This window comes from Papaver somniferum, chromosome 10 (genome assembly GCF_003573695.1).
Source record: "Papaver somniferum cultivar HN1 chromosome 10, ASM357369v1, whole genome shotgun sequence".
Lineage (NCBI taxonomy): Eukaryota > Viridiplantae > Streptophyta > Magnoliopsida > Ranunculales > Papaveraceae > Papaver > Papaver somniferum.
Genome location: NC_039367.1, coordinates 137,617,126 through 137,639,631, shown reverse-complemented (window position 1 = coordinate 137,639,631; position 22,506 = coordinate 137,617,126). Strand labels below are relative to the sequence as shown.

The window sequence follows — 22,506 nt, the reverse complement described above, 5'->3', positions numbered from 1 at the left end:
TTGAACTGCCGATATTTACCTGTAACCAAATGGGCATGATTTCAAGGGGTGGAAATTTTTGAGGAATCCAAGTTTGGTTCCTCTCTCTTTCACAAATTCATCATTAAGATGGTATATTTGTATAGCCCAGTCTATTAGATCAACGGCTTAAAATAGTAGTTTAGACTAGATTTTTATTCTCATATTTTCTGATAGACTGATTTAACCTTAACAAATATTAGTAACAAATTATTTTTTATAGAAATTTCCGTTTGTAACGGTCAAATATCGTTTTTTGCAGTCCATAATTTAGATTTAATCTTTTACTTTCTCTTAAAAGCTCTCCACGTTTCTCTTTGAAAATTTTCTTTCTCCATTATTAGATCTCCATTATGCTTTTAGGGATTTTTAATCAGAAGAATTAGGTTTCTTTGATTTAGCATGATTTGTTCTTAGCGATCCAAAGGTCGGATGTGAGGAGTTGTTTGTGGCATAAAGAACCAGGTAAACCACTTTTTTTTTGTTTAGATCTTTGCTTGTTTATCCACATCAACTTTAGTTTTGATGTGCGATAATATAAGATGTGGTGTTTTCTTATTTTCAATCTGGTTTTGATGGGAAGGTATCACCATGAGGTGCATTCACGGACACATGTATGGAGTTAATGAACTCTTTGGGAGAGACCACCAAGTGACAAGAAATGGAAGAAGAAATGGAAGCGTTATTCAGCAGTCAAGATGGAGAGACGATAGTGGGGCAAAGTATATATATCCCATGGTTCGGCAGTAATATTATTTCACGCATTGTAACAGACGGAACCAAGTACAATATGCAATGCTTTCGTGAAATATTTTGTTTTTCTTCTTACGTGAATGGAAAGAATCATTGGAAAATAAATGCAAAGAGTTTTCTTTGGTTTTTTACTCGTATCTTGTTTTGTCGTTAATCTGTTTTGTGATATGAACATTTAAGCTTCAAGGGTGCTAACATGCGACCAACGTGAGTAATTAAAAATTCAATTTTCACCATAAGTAAATGTTAGATTTTTCATCCAAATTATATTTTCACCTCGGAATCTTCACCTATTTTAAGTAATTAAAAGTGAAAACTGGGATTTTAGTGTGATAATTACGATTTCCATTAAAAATAATAAATAGAAGTTAAAAACGGCAATTATCACCGATGAAAATCCGAATTTTCACGGAAAATAGAAGTTAAAAATTACGATTATCACCAATCACTAATTATATGAAAACTGGAATTTTTACAAGTCAATGAAAATCCGAATTTTTACTATTATGGAAACCGAAATTTTCACAAGCCAATGAAAATAGGAAAACTAAAACTTTCACAAGCCTGAAAATACGAATTTTCTTTGGAATTAGTTAAAGTAGTATTTCACGGGAATTATTAAAGGATAATTATTAGAGCATCTCCAATAGAAGGTGTAAAAAATCCTACATGGATTTTTTATTTAGTCCTTTTATTTATGAGGTCTACACATTGAATAAATATAGGACCTCATATCTAAAAAACCATCTCCAATAGCGAGAATTTTAACCCTTAGAATTAAATGAAAAATTGGTTAAAAACATGACGTGGAGGTGCAACCGGAGGTGTAGATAACACTTTCTTGAACACCTTCATATTTAGTAATTGGTCCCTCCTAACTTGTAGGACCCTACTGTTGGAGATGGATTTATGCCAAACGAGGGTCTAAAATCCTATGTGTCACTAAAAATAAATAGATCCACCCTCTCCTGGAGATGCTCTTAGGGAAGAGTTATTTTTGGAGTAATTTAGAAAGTAATCTTTGAATTTTTATATAATTCGTCGTGCATAGATTTTTTGGGGAGTAATTTTAGAGCTTCTCCAATGGCATGTGTGTGGAAATAAATGTCAAAATCCACCAAGGATGTACATCCATTTTCTCTAAAATCATTCTTCAACCTAGATGTCATAAATTAATGTATGCTTGACTTTAGGTAGAAAATGTCAAGGGGAATGTCTAGTTTTCCACATTCCCCTTGACATTGTCTACCATCCTAGTCAGTTTTTTTTTAATTAAAAATATATTTTATTTATTAAAATACAATACATGATCTAATAAAATCTTAAAATTACTAAACATAAAATTTACATTTAATAAGAAAATGATCACAAACAACACCACTGCAGATGAATAAGTTTTTTCACCTAAACTTAAGGAAAAATTGGAATAAAAATGTCTTGTTTGTGTTGCCACATAGGAAATACATACAACAACCATTGGAGAAGCTCTTAGGGATAATTTTGTTTGAAATTCTACCACTTTTTCTCACAAATTTTTTTTCTAAATTTATTTAATTTCCTTTTGAACGGAAAATGATATTTTAGGAATCATATATTTTTATAACTAATTATGGATCCTTTATATATAGAATCTTAATGATGGGCTTTTGCTATACAATTTTTTTATTTGGGCTAGAAATAATTTCCCCCATTTCAAGGGTATGTCTTTTAGAACGATTTTTTGGGGACCATGATTTTTTTTGGGGACCATGGTTTTATTTTGGGTAAAGACATTAGAAGTAAATCTAGGTCACCCCTTATCTAGATAATTATATTAATACCTAAATTACCCTCCTGATTAATTTTGGGTGATGATTAGCTAGTGTTAATAATAGTTAGTGTAATGATTAGTGAGATGATTAAGTTAAAGATAATTAGTGAGATTAAAAAATCAGATGAGTTTTTTTTAAAGAAGTAGAATTATTGAGAGAGTAAAGTTAGAGAAGATGAAGAAGGAAAACATGAAAAACGATGGATTTTACCAACCACAACCGGAGGAAGTGTATTTGGGTACCTAGGTATGCTTCAAACTTAGATAATGTAGGTTGAATTGCTCCAAACTTTCAAAAAAATGAAATTTTTTATATAAATTTGGGCCAGTTCGGTTAACCATATGTCAACAACATGTAACCGAACACATCTGAAAGTGTAGTTCGGTTACCATATGTCAAGAACATGTAACCGAACACACCTGAAAGTGTAGTTCGGTTACGTTTTCCAAACACGCAGGTTACCGAACTCGCTCGTTAATGGAGGTTTTGGTCGTACAGTGCAATGTTCGGTTACCTAGGATAAAATGGTAGGTAACCGAACTTTGAAGTTGACAATTTATTTGAGTACATCTTGTGTGTTCGGTTAGTTCGCAAACTTCAACGCAACCAAGTTCCCAACCGAACTTCAGGTTAAATGTAACCTAGTGTTAGAAGTTCGGTTGGTTCGCAAACTTCAACATATTTTGCGAATCAACCGAACTGCGCTTATAGGTAGAGTTCGGTGACAAAGAAAACTTAATAATTTTGCGAACGAACCGAACTTATGGACTTGTATTGTTCTAAAGGAGTTCGGTTAAAAGTATTTTTTTTGCGAATCAACCGAACTTTGAATTCGGTTAAGAAAAAAATAATTTGTGATAACCGAACTTTTTACTGAAAAAAAAAACTCCATTAAACCTCTCTGCAACTTCCATTTTCAACTCATTTTGATGATTTGTTCTCATTTATTCAACCAAAAACGAATGACAAGTAATGGGTTTGTGAGAATATCTTTGTTAATGTTTTAAATTAAGCTATATATATAGTGATGGTGGTGGTAATCGGAGGTGGTGGTGGTAATCGGTGGTTGGTGGTGGTGATAATTGGAGGTGGTGGTGGTGGTAATCGGCGGTGGTGGGCGATGGTGGTAATCGGTGGTTGTTGTTGGCGATGGTGGTAATCGGCGGTGGTGGGTAGTGGTGGTGGTGGTTGTGGTAATCGGTGGTTGGTGGTGGTGGTGGTAATAGGCGGTGGTGGTTATATATATATAGAGATGGTTATTGTGTTGGTTTTAAATTAAATTAGGTTAAGGATAGGTTAGTCATTTCAATGTTCTAGGACTCCCCTTATAACTATAGGGAAGGTGTCCTAATAAGATCATGGTCCCCAAAAAAAACCATGGTCCCTAAAAAATCATTCCTCTTTTATTACTGATCATGTGCATGTCTTTCTCTTGAGTTTCTTATAGTTAATTTTTTTTCCTTTCCTGCAATACCCTTCTTCTGTTTCCATTTTTGGTGCCCGTATATATTTGTTGTAATATGTACTGACAATATCATTTCATTTGTATGTACTGGTCGAGGAAATATGAAGAGGTCGTCATTAGATCCCCCATTTGCGGCCTATTGCATGAGATTCAATTGTTTATTTCATATATACCGTGGAGTATGGTTCTAATTGCTCGAAATTTTGCAGGGAAGCACATTATTTTGTGGCGAAATAATGGTCTTGTCTTATTAACTCCATGGTATATATATGAGTTAATAACACTAGTCCTTATTAAAAGTTGATTTTTTTATCAACGAAAAAGGAAAAATAACATTAGTGTTCTTCTCATCTGTCCCTATATTAGAACTAGTTCTCGACTAATTTGAAATCGAACACCGGATCCTGACCCTGTAATATGACAATTATTTTTAAATCGACGATGTAAATGAAGGGCTTTAAATGTGATAGATTATAAGATCTCGCAACCTCAAATCAAAGGCAAGATTTTCCCACCAGATTTCCCACAGTAAAAACCAACTGTCACCGATTTTAGTGGGTCCGGCTACCCACCTTAATCTGTATTAAGGTGGGGAGTCCAAAAATCTCGGTTTAAGAAGCATTTTTGTTACTAATTTCTTTCATCAATTATTCGCCAACGTATTTTACCCCAAACATACGTCAAAGCTTACTGTACTACAATATAAACCGATAGATTCCACTACACAGATCTCGAGACAGCCGCAAATCAACTCTCAATGGTCAAGATTTTCAGTACTCGCTGTCTGAACACATCAGAATTTGGTTCTTCTTTAATCACAGAGATGAAAGGAGAAGTCATTTCAATTCCAGAACAACAACTTCCCCCAAATTCTAAGAATTCATTTTTTTTATAGAGAGAGAGAAAGTGTGAAGAGGAGAGAGACAAGCAAGTGAAGAAGAGGAAGAAGAGACAAACCACCACTGTTTGTCTTCTTTTATGGTGTGTTTGGAGAGAAAAAGGAAGATGAAGAACCACCTAATAAAGTACACATAGAGGGTCACAGAGGGTTAGAAAAGAGGAAAAGACTGTAATTTCTGACTTGGGTTTCTTCAATTCATCTTGGGTTTCTTCTGATTTTCACTCTAGGTATGTCTTTATTGTTTTCTGTACATGATTTTGATTTTTGGGTTATGCACAAATTTCATCTTTTTTTTTTTATGTTTGTTTTCTTAATCATGTGATTTTCTTGCTGTTTAGTACTCTGGGGGTGGTTGTATTACATTTGATTTTGTTAAAATTGCATAGTTTGAATTTTTTGTATGTGGGGTTTGGGGTTATGCACAAATTTCATTTTTTTTTCCATGTTTTTTTGCTTGTGATTTTTTTGCTGTTTAAGTACTCTGGGGGTGATTGTATTACATTTGATTATGTTGAATTTGCATAAAGTTTGAATTTTTTATGTGGGGTTTTGGTGTTTGCAGTTTGGGGGTTAATTTGATTGATGTTGCTTAGAATTGGTGTTGTAGTGATGGAAATTAGTAAGTGTTGTCTAGGTTTGTTATGCTGAGAGTTGATACTGAAGAAGGGTTCAAGGATGAATTCTTCAATGGATGAGATCAACTTGATACAACAAGCACATAGACATCACTTAGTAGTACGAGAACTTGGTGAAGAGATTGATTTAGAGATTGGTCCCGGAGATGATGATCCTTCGTTTGCGAGTACACAGTTAATGAGTGTATCGCAAGAAGTTACAAGTGATGATCATGAAGAGCATAAGCAGATGTTATTGGGAACTCACCACCCACATGAGGATTTAGAGGGGAAATTGTTACAGAAGAAGAGAAAGAAGAAGGTGGTAAAGAGATGGAGGGAAGAGTGGGCTGATACGTATAAATGGGCGTATGTTGATATTAAGGAAGGGACGCCGCGGATATTTTGCTCGGTGTGTAGAGAATATGGGAGGAAGCATAGGAGGAATCCGTATGGGAATGAAGGTAGTAAGAATATGCAGATGAGTGCTCTTGAAGAACATAATAATAGTTTACTTCACAAAGAGGCGCTTCGACTTCAGATGGCTTCTAAAGATAAGATCATGACTGCAGTCGATAAATCCATATATGTTAAAGGTCAGTAACTTTTCTGTTTCTATCACGTTAGAATTTTGTGGGGGTATTCCCGATGAGCGTTAATTTTCGTTTGCTTATTGTTTGTTTTGCTTAATGTAATGTCCATGTACATATGATTTGATACTAGTGAAGTGGTGACACATAAACCTTGACACATCTAATGCCTTCATATTTGACTTAAATTTCTGAGTGAACCTTATTACCAGTAACTGCTACTTTGGAAATGCAAATTAGCTGTAAGGCCTTTAGCTATTAGTCGATTTAAAGGGGATGTCAAAGTTGGATACATGCAAAATATACACCCTTTAGAGCGTAGGTGCCTATTGCTCAGCTTAGAAGGTTATACATGTATGGTTTATGACTACTGCGATGCAAATAACAGATGGGTGAACTACTCTTAGAAGGCGTTAGTCACTGTTATCATGACTGATATATGGTTGGTGTGACTCGATTTTGAAAACTCATTGTGTTTGTTTTCAAAGAGAGTAGTGTGGTCAGAGTTTTTTCTTGAGGTAGGGGCCAGAAATGAAACCACACTGCTACTCTGGTTTACAAAATAATGAGTAGGATGCTGTCAGTTCTACTCATCAACGTGTAAACGACAGGCTGAAGTGTTAAAGATGTCCATTTAGGGTCTGCCCTGTGCTATATGGAGTTCACATGCTATTTTAGAGTTTGCTTTTCTGTTTCTCAATCGGTTTTTTGCTTGGGGCCATAGAACTTTTTATTGACTTTTATTTGAAAGGACATAAGATGTGAAAATTGTGGCTAGTTTTGTTTTAGACAAGATTATACACTCATATGTACACAATAAAATTATCGTGATATTTGCCATTGCGCAGTGCAGTTCTAACTTCTAAATCTTTTGTTCTATTCGTTTACGTAGCTTGAATGCTTCCTCAATGCTTCTTTGGTTTTGCTGCTGTCAGTAGTAAAGTTTAGTTGGAGAATCTAACTCAATTTCTTTTTCTTTTTTTGGTACAAAAAAAATTGTTCATTAAGCTATTCTGTTGATGTTTCCTCGTGATTTCTAGTTCATAATGAAGTGTCGGAGTATAATCTATGCCACACTCACATTGAAATTATTTTTTGGAAATGAGCTCAGCTCTTACGTCCAAATCAGCTAGTTCCATCATTGAAGCTGTCCTCAGAAGGGACCCCAATGAATCTGAGTTCATACAGTCAGTCCAAGAAGCCATCCATTCTTTAGAACGTGTGATAGCCAAGAATACCCAGTGAGTTTTCATCTTGACACAGCAATCTTCAGCAGTTTCGATCATTAAAACCCAATGATTTAGCTTTACTCTGTTACAGTTATGTTCGCATTCTGGAACGATTGTTAGAGCCTGAACGAATGCTTGTCTTTCGGGTGCCATGGATTGATGACAAGGGAGAATCGCATGTGAATCGTGGATTTCGCATACAATTTAGCCAATCTTTAGGTCCCTGTAGAGGTGGTCTCCGATTTAATCCATCAATGAACTTAAGTGTTGCCAAGTTCCTGGGCTTTGAACAGGTATGCATTTGCAGTAAAAAAATTTAATTCCTTTATTTATTCATATCCGTTGATTAGTTCCATTATCTATTGCTACTTTTGCCGATCGTATTGCCTTTATCTTGTGTCCCTATGCACCATTAGAATCTGATCACAATTCATGAGTATGGCCATGTTTTTGCTTGTTATGGTGGTAATCTAGTTTTATTTGGAAGGTTAAGTCCTAGAGTACGACTTACTTGGCCGAGTTTATCGCGTTCTCTTGCAGACTCTAAAAAATGCTCTCTCTCCATACAAACTCGGAGGTGCAGGGGGAGGAAGTGATTTCGATCCAAAGGGAAAAAGTGAAAACGAGGTACTCACAGTCTGTATTTATATTATCTAAGTTTTAATCTTAAATTTCTGTATGAGAGTCATCAAAGTGATCCTGGTAAGTGTACGGGAATGAAATTGTTTCTAAAGTATTTGATTATATAGTACTTGCTGTTTAAACTTTTATAGTCTTCTGTTGAGATCAAGGCATCCGTCTCAGGTTGCACTCAACCCTTGAACATTTATAAGGGTGCTGATGAATGTATGTGAAACTTATATTGGCAGATCATGCGCTTTTGCCAAAGTTTCATGCAGGAGCTACATCGCTATTTGGGTCCTAATCAGGTGATTTGCTTATGATTGATGCATATTGACTTTCTGGGATTCAAGGCATGAAGTTTCGAAATTGTAATGTTGATGTTTGTTTGGTACTCTGTACTGTTAGGATCTTCCTGCAGAAGACATGGGTGTTGGTCCACGAGAAATGGGTTTCTTATTTGGACAATATAGGCGTCTTGCTGGTCATTTTCAGGTAAATATGGCAATATAAAGATCGAATCGAGAGTTAATCTGCACTCTTTTACTACTACTACCACTACTACTGGAACTTTAATCAAAACTGCATGTTACAGCTATATCATCGGTACTTGTCAGCACAAAAGAATCTAGTATCTTAGTATGCCAGAAAGGTTCTCACTGATGGCATTTTCTAGGTTGAGTCGATAGGAGTCAGTAATAAATTTGAATCTTAATGGCTTGTTTCTATTTTATGGTACTTATGCAGGGAAGTTTTACAGGGGCAAGGATCTTCTTGTCTGGTTCTAGTCTTCGAACTGAAGCTACCAGCTATGGTTTGGTAACTTTCTTTCTGATAAGCTTCTTTCGCTTTAAAATCACACGGGTCTTTAACTAAAAATTATATCTTGTCCTATCTGGGTCCTTCTTGCTGAATTTTGTATGTATCCTCTCCAGGTGTACTTTGCTCAGCTTATGCTTGCTGAAATGAATAAAGAACTCAAAGGATTAAGGTACTTAACTTAATCTGGAGGCTTATGAATTCCATTCGTGTTGAAGATGTTATTACTCGGTTACTTCCTTTTTTTTGTTGATGCTAAGATTGTTTGTGCCATTCATGATGAAGAAATAATACTTCTTCATATCACTGCCAACCTTACTCTAATTTCTGATCATATAGTGGAATTTTGGACCATGTTGGATAAGCTTAAGAAACGTTCCACGTGCTTGCTTGGATATTGTGCTTATGTATCTTGGGATTTTCATCAATTCGCTGTATGAAAGGCCTTGTAAAAGAATTAGATACAAATTAAGAATGTTCTGGCTCATCTATGGTTGAGTTAGCTGGTTTTCCTAACTCTTCGTCTTCAGGTGTGTAGTTAGTGGTTCGGGAAAAATTGCAATGCATGTGCTGGACAAACTTGTGGCATTTGGTGCTCTGCCTGTCACCGTGTCTGGTAACTATTTGGTGACTCTGACGGTTTTTTGGAAAATATTAATAGACGATGTACAGATTTTATTGCAAAAATAGTTAAATCTGAATGCTATTGTAGATTCCAGGGGTTATTTAGTTGATGAAGACGGATTCGATTATATGAAAGTGGCATTTGTGAGGGATATCAAAGTTCAACAAAGAAGTTTGAGGTTTGTTTCACCAGCTAACATATTGCATCTCCTAGTTTTCATTCTCACTTTAAGATTACCTTGTAAGTTGTCTTAATCTGCAGAGAGTACTGTAAGACTTATACTCGATCAAAGTACTACGAGGATGCAAAACCTTGGAATGAAAGGTGTGATCTGGCATTCCCCTGTGCAGCACAGAACGAAATCGGGCAATCTGATGCCGTTAATTTGGTTAGCTCAGGTTGTCGTATATTGATAGAAGGTAAATAAATATTCCAGCCAAACTGCTATAGAAATAATTTTGTTTTCTCACCTTTTGGTACTCATACGGCTCATAATTGTGCATTATCATCTGGTTCACAGGCTCGACTATGCCTTGTACTCCTCAAGCAGTTGATGTACTGAGGAAAGCTAACGTTCTTGTTGCTCCAGCAAAGGCTGCTGGTGCTGGAGGGGTATGAATAACTATCCATGAGATCTTGTTATCTTCAGTTAGTTCTAAGAAAAGTTGCAGAGTTATTTTAATTCTTCTTTATTTCGGATATGATGTATGTATATATGAATTCTAGCGCCCTGGCTACGATGTGGTCGGGCCGCATACTTTGCCCCTTTTTTTTTCTAACACGTATATAAACTTAAACCCTGCCCCCTCCAAATCCCGGCAAAACATTCATTTTTTGAGAAAAAATAGGAAATTAACTAAAAAAAGTTGGTTAAATACTTTTGTAATAAAACTGTTTTTCACTTTATTTTTTACTTAATATACGTGTCAAAAAAAGAAAAGGGGCCCCATACTTTGAGTATGCGGCCCGACCACATCGTAGCCGCACCGGAATTCTAGAGATTGTATTAGAACTCAGATTTGGATGCTGATTAGATCCAATGTCCATAAAGATCTGGATCTAGGAATGCAAGTTACAGCTAGAAGTCATGTGCCTCAGTCTCATAGTATGTTTAGGAATAACTTTGTTACTTGTACATGGATACCGTTAACTTTTGCCTGGGGTTGATTGAAACTTGATGGGGATTTGTCGTATTGAACGCGGTGTGGTTAGGTGTGTGAAATGCTTACAGAAAGGTTAGGCATTTGGATCATGTTTCAATGGACCTAACTTCCTCTAAACCAGTATTGAACGTGTTCTGTTTTATTGTCAACCTTCGAGTTGGCGCTGTTCCATATAGAGTATGCACGTAACTTTTAGAAGAAACAAAGGGAAACGAAACCCATGGATAGAGAAAAATGACTTGTCCAATTCAATTTAATTTGTTTTAATGTATATCTGGGATAACTTTTCTGGATTTATGCATATTTTTCTGCTAACTGTTGTTAATCTGCTTGTAGGTTGCTGCTGGGGAACTTGAATTGAATCAAGAATGTAATGCTATTCAGTGGTCTCCAGAGGAATTCGAACATAAATTACAGGTATGCCTAAATTTTGTTATTGATTTCAACCCATCTCGTACGAAGCATACTGTCCATGAGTACTTATACTTAACTAGGGTAGCATTTGTTGCTAGGCACAAAATCTATTATGAGGTTTCTTGTGTTACCAACTGCGGATCAAGCGTTTCCTGTCTTGTCATTAGTTTCATGAACAGAGTGGAAACTCTGGCACCAGAATTACCTAACCAGAACTATGATAAATGGTTTCTTTCTTTTGTGATTATCATTAATTGTCCACAGAAACTGCCCGACGAAGTTCAGTTAATGCAGTGTTCTAATTAACTGACAGCGCCTTTGTTTAGCCCTACTGTTTTGGGAGGTGATAGCCTCAGTGAGGACTTTCTGACTCATTGTTTCCACTTATGTGTTTTACCTTTCAGGAAGCTATGAAATCGACGTACCAGAGAACCACAAAAGCCGCTGCTGATTTTGGATATTCAAAAGAGTGCCCTGAGTAAGTACTGGATTAACTCCCACCAACTTCGCTCTTATTCATGTTTCTTTTTTGATCTGAAATCGACTGAAATGAAATGTAGTTTTAAGGGTTTTTTTTTTTTTTTTTATCTTTTTTGTTAACTTCTGTTCTTATTTTATTACTCTGCATTGCGATTTAGTGATGTACATAGGTCATGTTTCGTAGAAGTGAATTAGAAATGAACGCAAATAGGCCAGGTTTTAGAAAACTTCAAAAGATTTGATTTATGACAAATCAATTGCAATTAGGTTTTGTACGAGTTATGGGGTCTTTAGTTCCGTCATTTTAAGTGTGATGCCTACTGATGCTATCATAAAACCGCCTCGTTGATTTTAAGTGAGCCGCAATTTCTTATTTTGGAACAATACATGCAATCTTGGAGTTGGAGGGTCCTTTGGTTTTGTTACTCTGATTTTTGAAGTGCTACCTGATAGCATATTGTTCTAACATGTCCATCTTTTATTTTATGCTTCACTGGCATCGTATGTCAATTCACACCTGAATATTTTGGTTTCTTCTTGAAATGTTCAACAGAGCTTTAGTGCATGGTGCAGCGATCTCTGCTTTCCTAACTCTTGCTCAAGCTATGACCGAACAAGGATGCGTGTAATGAAACCTGCAAGAGAACTAAACAATGACTCCTGGATAGACAGGTCGGTCAGCTAATCAATGTACACTACTGTACCAGTGTAGACAAATATTTCATCCTCTAGCAGATAATTTATGGGGAACTAAAGTTCCAGAATATTATTTGCAGAAGAACTTTCTTCATGTTGTAACATGTATATGATGTTCACCGCAGACGGGCTTTTGTGTCTAATCTATGGACATAGGACTGTATGTAAAATTATATGCATACTTATAATGTACTTGAACGATAATCCAAAAAAATAGTGGGGAGGGGGTATGTGAAGTTCAAGTTGGATCATGTAAAAACCCATTTGAAAATGCTTGTTTATGGAGATTATTGGAACTCCTGATACAAGATTTTTTATAGTGAAAACCTATTTCTTGGAAGAATTTTCATTTCTTTTGTTCTTTTTCTGGGTGCTAAGTAACTTTTGCATCCACAAATCATGGCAAATATTTGCTTTTGGAGTAGAGGTCCACTATAGACTTGACATTTTAAAAGTGACAGCCATTTGCACTTTGCAGTGGCTTGTGATACGTCTACACCCTAGTTAGCAATTCGGGATTTGTCAAACGTATGGAACGGTAAACGTACGAGTATTATACGGTTTTGTAAAATCCAGATTGGGTCCAAAATTCGGTAAACGGGACGTGATTCGTCAGTAATTCGGAACGGCATACGTACGTGTATAATTCGATTTATAAATGTGAGTTCGGCTCTGAAAATTCGGTATTTATATATAACAAATAATTTGTGTTTATAAGGTCATAGACCAATTTTTATGCATATGTGTGAGTTACTTAAAGAAAAAATAAACTTAATATGATGATATTAATAATATATACAACATTAGTTATCTAAGAGGACGTCGTATGGTGGTTTAGATGCTTGGTTAGTGAGTTTGAGATCTCTCTCACCTTCACCTTCAAATCTGTTCGGTCGTTTTTGTTTCATAAAAATTACAACACGTCTAATATTCGGTCGTGTATGCTTGGGAGGCAGTAAAGCCCAAAAAGTGGAGTCTTTGAAAAGTAAAAGCTAAAGAATTTATGGCGAATTAAGCGGACTTATCATTCGGGATACGTAAAATTCGTGAACGATTCGCGAATAATCCGGGAATGCCACATAATACGCGACTTGGGTTCGGAGTTGCAAACGTACGCGAATAAAACGGTAAAATTCGTGATATGTAAAAATTCGCGAATGATTCGCGAATCATTCACGAACTTACTAACCAGGGTCTAGACAAGTACACAACAATAATTTGGTGCGACTTGCGAGGACACTTTTCTCACCGAGCAGAAAGGTAATTTGGGAAACCGAACATTCCCGAAATTAAGATTTCTTTGTGTTAAAACTTAAAAGTTATTTTTGACTAGGGGTGATATGGACCGGTTTTCCGGGACCAATCCGTAATCCGTTGGATTCCAAAACTTCCATCCACATCTAAACCATTAATGAAGAAAGAACGGTTGGTCCCGGTTAAATCCACGGATTACGGGCCAAATACTCACTCCTATTACTGACAACCATTTACAAACATGATGGATGCGTTAGGCTTCATTGATACGAGATTTGGGAGTGGCCCATTTACTTGGACGAACAATCAACACGACTTGATCTTCTTCATGGAAAGATTGGACAGAGCTATTGGAACGCAACGATGGATAACCGTCAACCCGTAAGGCAACTGTCACCCATCTTTCGATAATAGTCATAGATCACGCAACAATTCTAATTACAAATTTGAACACGTGTGGTTGGTCAAAGCACAAATTCATCATGTGGTCTCAGAAACTTGGAAACGGGTGCAGAACCAGGTTTAGGTCTCCAAATCCAACTAATTACCACAAGACAAAGTCTTATCTGATGGAAAAAAGAAGAATCCTATTATTGGGGCTTAAAAAGTCTTGGTCTTTTGAGGGATTTTCAGGGTCACCAAATAGTAATTGAGAATCTGGGACACCCCCATCAAATATTTATATAATAACTAATATGACTCCATATGATTTTAGATAATAAATTTGATTAATATCACTAATCATGATTAGCTAATTAATCAACACTAATTTATTTCTTTAAGTTAAGTGTTGAAGATGAATATTAAAACAAATAAAATCAGAGGGAAGAGAAGAAGAAGAGAAAAAAAAATAGGGGAAAAAAATGAAAATCACTGATTCAAGCAAAACTTTTGATGTAGGTGACCCCTCATCTTCAAAATACGATAACATATTAATACCCATCAACAACGATCAGTTCTTTACTGATTTTTCAGAAAATCATTAAATTTTTTCTCAAACTCAAAGTAACCCTTATGAACCTTACTATGATTTTGAAGGACCAACCCAAGATGAAGAAGAAATCGAAGAAACAATTGCTTAAGATTACCAGGTATACCTCTATTCTAACTCCTATTTCAGTTTTAAAGCTCAGAGTTGCAAGAAGTTTCAATTTTTTCCTTCCGAAAATCCTAGGTTTCCAGCCGCCAGGTCCAATCACGGCTGGGAAACCATGAACTCCTAGCCGTTATTCAATATTACGACTCACTATTGATGAACTCCCAGCCGTTATCAAAATGTTACGGATGAGACGATGAATACTCCTGGTCGTAACTAAAAAATTACGGCCAGGTTTTTTCTACGTGCATGGGAAGCATTTAACACTGTCGGCGGCGGTTAGGTTTCCTGTCCGAAAATATTAAATGCTATTTAATGTTGTCGGCCCCGGTTGGGTTACCCAGCCGTAACTAGTTTTACGGCTCATTTTGTAGGCCGTAAGCTGACTCATCCAGTTACAAGGAAATTTACGTCCTGGAATTCCTGGACGTAACCTATTTACGGTTCGGAAAAATACTTTTCGACGCTGTAGGATCCAAATATCGCACAATAGTAAAGCTTGCGAGAATGTGGCAGAGCCTGCGAAATTGTAATGAGAGCCTGAGAGAACGTAGCATGGGATCCGAAAATGGGAGAATATGAGCTGTACTCCACTACATATGAGCTATCATCCACTATGTAATATCCTATATAAAGAGAAAGGCAAGAGAGAGAAAGAATGATAATAAGAAAAGGATACACATTTTAGGATGAGAGAGGGAGACACAATTAGAGGGAGAGAAAACAGAATTTGTATTATTATCTTCTTCTTTCTTCTTCAACCAAGAACTCCAAATACTCATTAATGGAGTCTCAATTGTAATCCATATGTAATTATAAACAATCGTAGTGAAGATCCCTAACCCCGTGGATGTAGATCACATTGATCGAACCACGTAAATCTTGTGTCTTATTTTCTATTTTTATTATCTTTATCTTTATTTTCATATCAAATAAGTTTAGATATAGAAATTACAGTCATGATAATACAAGGGGGGTGTTGTGGGATTTCCTGCAACTACATTTTTGGCGCTAGAAACAAGGAGCGAGTAAAGGATTTATCCTTCCTGTAACTTGTTGGTTCAAGAAATTTTCATGAAGATTAGCTACTGTTCATATTTATCTAGATCTACAAAGTTTAGGTTAAAAAATGGAAATTTTATGGAAGAAATGACACTTTCAGGGAGTAAACTTCATCAACAATTCAAAGACATGAAAAGAGGGAGAGAAAAAATTAGTTGTTGTGGTGAAATTTAAGGAAAAAATGGAAGTTTCGGTGGAAGATTTTCATGTTCAGGAGAAGAAGGCAAATGTGAAAGACGTTAAGGAAGGACGAAGAAAAGATAAGAGGAAGATGCTGCAATTTCTATCACAAACAGAAATTCGCACAGATGGTTCAAGGATGAGCAAACAACAAATAGGTCACGGGTTCGAATTCGCAGAGACACATATTTTTCATTTTCTTCTCATTTTCATGGGAGAATAAAAAGAATAAGAAAAACAGTTATGCATCAATTTTGCAGAGAGGTCCTTTCACAATTGGTCCAGAGAGCAGTATGTGCGTTCGTGGTCGCAAGTTCAAATTCGCCTGCGAACATAGTTTTATTCTTTTTTACAGAGAGAGAAAAAATGAATAATTTCGCAATATTGTTTCATTATTTCGCAAACAAGAAGCAGCACAATTGGTCATGTGCGAAGTTTATGAGCTCATTGTCGCGTGTTCGATTCCCACCTCACGCGTTCCTTTTTCGCATATTTATATTTAAGCTATTAAGGGTGAAGATGAGGATAAAGGTTTACAGTTGTTTAGTTATTTCGCACAGCAGAGTTGTCACAGATGGTTCAGTGTGATACTTCGCAAGGAGAATGTCATGGGATCAATTCTTGCCACTCGCATATTTGTTTTTGATTATTTCGCATGAGAGAGTTCACATTATTTCACACAGAAGAGAATTGATGATAATTTCGCAGAGATATTCTGCAAAGAAGAAGCTTGCACAGTTGGTCAGGAGGCATGAATGCAAGTAGCAGGTCGCGGGATCAATTCTTGCTTCTCGCATGTTTATTTTTATTACGCGAAATTTATAAAGAAGTGCCTCTCACACAGTTGGAATTTTATTATTTCACAAGAACTTTGATTATTTCGCAATAGAGGGTTAGCATAGTTGGTATGGTGCGAGAATATGCAAGTAGCAAGTCGTGGGTTCAATTCTTGCCTTTCGCATCTATTTTTGCTAAGCAACATTTATACTTCATGCAACGTATTTTTCGCGCGAGACTGACAACAACAGCGAATCACATAAAAGTTAAGTACCACTTTCCTTGAACATTTTACTTTTACAGAAAATAAAATATTTTTGATTTGATTTACAAAAGGCGATATAATCACAGAATTACAGAAATTTCAGAATTACAAAGATTCCACAATTACAAAAGAAACCGAGAAAAATCTCGCACAGATCAATTTATATATTTCTCTTGAAAATTTGCTTTGTTTCAAATGAGAATGATATCTATCATGGAGAGTAGTAGGAGGCAAAATAAGACCTTCCATCAACAGGCTAGTAAGACCTTCCATCAACAGGCTGCATAAGACCTCATTAGGATCATTTGCATGAAAGATGTTTATCGGATGAGACGAAACAAGTTATACAAAGGAAATCAAAACAAAGAAAAACGATTTGAACTTGCAATTAAATGAAAATTTTTGATAAAAGAAATGTTGAATACTAATCTAAATTCTTATTTGCATTACAACATTGCATGAGGCAGAGAACGTGGAGTATAATTTCGCAATACTTATTATTCGCAATCAAGGACGGATACTTCTTATACTTCTCAAAGGATACTTCATACTTCTTATATATTTAGAGGATTAAGTACTTCTTATACTTCTCAAAGGATACTTCATACTTCTTATATATTTCGAGGATTGAGTACTTCTTATACTTCTTCAAGGATACTTCATACTTCGCATACTTCAAGAGATGATACTTCTTATTTACTTCGCAACGCTCCAGAACTTCACAAAAGAATAGAGGCAAATACGTACTTTTCAAGTCCAATATTCCTTCGCTCGTTCCTCCAACAACTACTACTACAAAGTGAATTTTTCCTTAAAGATCGCTCTTCAAGCAATATTCAAGGAAAAAGAGGCAAGATGTAGGATCCAAATATCGCACAATACTAAAGCTTGCAAGAATGTAGCAGAGCCTGCGAAATTGTAATGAGAGCCTGAGAGAACGTAGCACGGGATCCGAAAATGGGGGAATATGAGTTGTACTCCACTACATATGAGTTTTCATCCACTATGTAATATCTTATATAAAGAGAAAGGAAAGAGAGAGAAAGAATGATAATCAGAAAAGGATACACATTTTAGGATGAGAGAGGGAGACACAGTTAGAGGGGGAGAAAACAGAATTTGTATTATTATCTTCTTCTTCCTTCTTCAACCAAGAGCTCCAAATACTCATTAATGGAGTCTCAATTGTAATCCATATGTAATTATAAACAATCATATTGAAGATCCCTAACCCCGTGGATGTAGATCACATTGATCGAACCACGTAAATCTTGTTTCTTATTTTATATTTTTATATTTTTATCTTTATTTTCATATCAAATAAGTTTAAATCTAGAAATTATAGTCATGATAATACAAGGGTTGTGTTGTGGGATTTCCTGCAACTACAGACGCAGCCGTTTATGTTACGACGTCTGGAATATCACTTGTCGACCCAGACGTATACTCACTGACGTCTGGAATATCACTTATCGACCCAGCCATTTCTGTGTGTTTAAATTTCTTTTGTGAATAATTATGTGACATATGTCATTCTATTATAGATTGTACCGTACATTCCGGTGGAAAACCAAGAGGTGGTTATGGAAGATCAAGAGGTGGTTATTGAAGAGAAAGAGGAGGTTATGGAAGACCAATCCCAACCTGTGAAAGTATCCGAGGACACAAGTGCTCACTATGCAAACAACTATGAGTGGAAAGATAAGGAAGTTGTAAAGAAATGGGCTCGATCACAAGGGCTGGAAAAGATGTGCATCATAGTCCAGAATAAAAAAGTTACATTCAACAGTTTTCAAATGGTTTGCGAGTGTAGTGCAAAGTATGAGAGCCACTAGAAAAAGGGTAGTGAGTATAAACCAAAAACCACGAGGAAGAAGGGAGTATATAATACTGTTTATGGGTGAAAACTGTTTCTGCGATTTTTGGTAAATTTGGGTGTGTGGATGAGAAACGAATATAAACCCTAAACAAATGCACTGCACGGGAGTGCTTTATGATTCGAGAGATCAATCTATACAATTCTGGCCTAAACCAAGAAATTGTCTTTCCAGATTGCTTCGGTCACAAAGTGAAGGAGATGGGGTTGATCTTAGGGAGGGAAGCGAAGAATGTGTTGAGATTGTGAAGGTGTTGGTTGTTTATGACTTGTATCAGAATATCGAACTAGCTTGCAATAATGTAAGCAATCAGCTCTGGGTGTTTTCTGGATACGGATGACAACACTTGGTTTTATGTGCTTGTCTCTGTGTGTGTTGTTTGGAAATAGGTGATGGACCTATTTATACAAGTCATAAAGCACAAACCTCATCTCTCGTAGGAAGTGGAGGAAGTGGAATGATGAAGTAGTGGGGTCGTGTGTGAGTGATTGTACGATCATGTCTTGGCCCACTTCTCCCATCATCGCTAATCGTCCATATCTTCATGACAAGTTCTTGTAAGGGCGCGTTGCACGCTGCACGCTGTAAACCACCAGACCAATACCCCAGTAAGTATCACCCAGTTTGTGACATGCTTGGTGTCTCGAATGAGTGGATCGTGGGACCCACGGGGAGTAGCATACGATGCTAGGTTAAATAACTGAGTTATTTAGGAAATCGATATTCATGAAATATCATGTATAATTTATGCATGTAATGCATAGAATATAATCAATGTGTATGAAGCATCGTTGTTTTAAGGCTTAACGGAGTAAGTCGCGGATTAAGCGTCTTAAAACAGATGCATGCTTAGTTATCTTCAAATGATACTTTGGAAGCTGCACAGGCAATCCCTTCCTTGGACGATCACATGATGTGGCAGAGTGACGGATGGTAATCACCACGACACCTTATTGGCCATTTAACTCCTAGCCTGGGCTGCCTAACCAAGTTGGTAGTGTTGTACGGACGAGATGATATATGACGCTCATCTGCGACCGTCGATGAAGTTTTAGGGTTTTGAAGAGGTGCGCAAGCATCACTCTTCAGCTTGGTCGAAACCAAGCATGGGAGGCGTTTTTGGCAGGACCTACCGGTCATGCGTTCAGAGGGCTTGCCGGTGTACATGTTCGTACCTCACGGTCTCATGAAGGTGCGATCTAGGCCACTAAATTTGACCGGTAAAGAGGAGTGGACGAGATCAAATTTCGACAGGAATCCTATGCCGCAAAAGATTCTTAAAAGGGCGCGGCATGCCACCTTCAAGGCACACGAATCGAGGCATCCGACCATGGCTTGTCTTGGTCGGTCATACATAGAGATAGACGGGCCCACAGCGATAATACTCTCTGGAATTCCTTAGTCTATTCTTGCACCCTTCATCCAAGCTGGCGAAGATGGACGCTCGTGATTGATTAACGACACATGTAACATGTCGCAAACCCTAATTAGGGTTTTAAAACAGTCACGCACGCATGGTTTTAGATAATCGGTTTTGCAGGTTAGGCTTCTCCTTTGAGAGGTCGATCATGTGGGGCCCACATTGGGCCGACAGTGAACGTGTGTGCGCTTCTCCAATGGTCTTAGGCGAAATCTAATCCATCCAAACATGCTGGCGAAGTTGGATGGTTGTGATTGTTTTAAGACACTAGTGGAACTTCCGCGACCTTTAAAAACTTCACGTCAGCCATGTTTGGAGAAAACGTTCATTGCTCCATGGCTTTGTCGTGAGAAAATCGATCGAGCAGGGATAAAGTGGGCCCGCTAATGTGCGCGCTAGCGCCTCCTCCATATTTCATGGTGCGATCTAAGCCGTCCAATCAGGCTAGTGAAGTTGGACGGTCATGATCACTTTGAGACTGCCTTAAGCAGTCTTGCTCATTCGAGCTTCTTCCAAAGCAGCGTGGCCACCCTATTTTCGGTTGGGGTTTTGGCACGCTGAGAAGAGGAGTGTGATGTTCGACCGGCTAGGGAGCAAATAAGCCCTCTGGTGGTCATCACGGTGATAGACCGCTCCTGCTAGGGTTCGTCTAGGCTAGTTAAATCATGCGGTCAACCTGCGTGGCCGTGATTATTTCTGAGACTGATACGCTCAGTCCAGATTTCCCTTAGGAAATTAAATATGCTCAATCGGGCTAATATAACACACCGAGAGATATAGCCTATACGGGTATTTCGTGCATGTCTCATCATCGACACTTGGAGATTCGTGTTACTCTGCTGAGAGCAACACTCGGTCATCATGCCGCACCAACAATGAGAGTTCTGCGGGAAAAACACAGGAAATACTAGGCAAATCATGCATTTTAAATAATGCTAAAAATTCACAGGGTACTTGGGATTGTTGCCACATGATCCATCCTGGATGAATTTTGTGTATCTAATTCACAGAATATTTGGGATTGTTGCTACATGCTCCATTCTAGGTGAATTAATAAAGCGAAGAGGTACTCATCACTTATCAAATAGCTTTATCCTCTGCAGGATGTCAGCGTATTAAATTTGGCTTTTACAATTTTATCCTTGAACTAAAATCCACCATCAACAAATACGAAAAAATGCGGATGCCCTTTTAAGCTTCAATAATTACATGCACTTTTTACCAAATTTTATTCATCATACGTCAAGTCCACCGACGATGTTGAGGACAACGGAAATTGTGGTTACCATGTGTTCGTAGATCAACTTGGACCTTTTGAGCAAGCAAAAGAATGGGGTGACGACCAAATTACTTATGTTAGGAAAAAGTGTTTGCTTGAACTACGTAGTTTCCCCAAGGCGATGCTAAACGAGGAGTTCAAAGCATTTGAACGGCGTTTAATGGGCAACACTACATTGACAAGTAAATATTGGATAAAAATGCCAATGTGTGGCTATCTACTCGCCAACTCATTCAATTACGTTATTCATTCTATCTCCTATGCACATAGTTTTACATACGCACCAACAAGACGTATTTTTACCGAAGAAGAATCTCCAAAGATAGTCATCATGGGGTCCGTGAACATGAACCATTATATCGGCCTCCAATTGAAAGATGGATGCCCATTACCTCCATTAAGGAAGTGAGACGGATGTGATGGCGAAATACTAATGGGTTGGTGTCATAGGATTGATGAAAGATTTAAATTGTGGGATGCATTACAGTTTTCGAGGGATGACCCGTTGTGTGTACTAATGAGTTCCGATGAGGATGACTATGAGTAAATGTGGTGTGAAGGTTAGTGATAATATGATAACAATGTTTTTTGTAGGGTGGTGATTAAAATGATAATATGATAACAATGTGGTGTGAACCTATGTATTTTGAAATACTCATTATATATGAAGAATCTAGTTTTACTCTTATTATGTGTTTGTAATGATAATATGATAAAAATGTGGTTATTTAGAGGTATTTATGGCCAGGTCATACGCTGACACGACCTAGCCGTAATGACCCAAGTGACCTATTCGTAGAATTACGGCTGAGAAACCTAACCGAAAAGCCAGTAACGGCTAGGAATCCTACCCGTATTTCTGGCTACTGTCAAATTTACGGATGGTAATCCTGGCAGTAACTCTTCCTGGAATATCGGTTTCAGATTTTACTCCGTTACGGCTAAGACACCAAACCGTAAAACCAATTTCGACTAGGATTCCTGCCCGTAATTCTGGGTAGTGTCAGTTTTACAGCTGGTGATCCTGGTTGTTAATCCAACTTACGGCTGGTAATCCTGGACGTAATTTGGCTTGGAATGTTAGTATGATATTATAC

The 22,506-nt window shown here is 37.2% G+C and overlaps 1 protein-coding gene and 1 long non-coding RNA gene across 2 annotated transcripts; both read left to right on the top strand.

Moving 5' to 3' along the window:
* Positions 1–322: 322 nt before the first annotated feature.
* Positions 323–908, top strand: LOC113317504. The gene is made up of 2 exons (XR_003343590.1): positions 323–483; positions 602–908. It is a non-coding gene; the product is annotated as an uncharacterized LOC113317504 (long non-coding RNA).
* A 3,977-nt stretch (positions 909–4,885) lies between these two features.
* On the top strand, positions 4,886–12,542 carry LOC113318104 (NADP-specific glutamate dehydrogenase-like). The gene is made up of 16 exons (XM_026566227.1): positions 4,886–5,175; positions 5,511–6,158; positions 7,264–7,393; positions 7,473–7,674; positions 7,922–8,008; positions 8,251–8,310; positions 8,411–8,497; positions 8,750–8,821; positions 8,938–8,993; positions 9,352–9,437; positions 9,534–9,624; positions 9,708–9,865; positions 9,967–10,058; positions 10,946–11,026; positions 11,428–11,501; positions 12,057–12,542. The coding sequence occupies exons 2-16, from the start codon at positions 5,624–5,626 to the stop codon at positions 12,130–12,132; spliced, it is 1,887 nt and encodes a 628-aa protein (XP_026422012.1). The 5' UTR covers positions 4,886–5,175; positions 5,511–5,623; the 3' UTR covers positions 12,133–12,542.
* The last annotated feature ends 9,964 nt before the right edge of the window (positions 12,543–22,506 follow it).

Coding starts and splice junctions, on each gene's coding strand:
- LOC113318104 (XM_026566227.1), top strand. CDS start 5,624: ATGAATTCTTCAATGGATGAGATCAACTTGATACAACAAGCACATAGA. Junction 8,311..8,410: donor GCTATTTGGGTCCTAATCAG/GTGATTTGCTTA, acceptor CTGTACTGTTAG/GATCTTCCTGCAGAAGACAT. Junction 8,822..8,937: donor AAGCTACCAGCTATGGTTTG/GTAACTTTCTTT, acceptor TATCCTCTCCAG/GTGTACTTTGCTCAGCTTAT.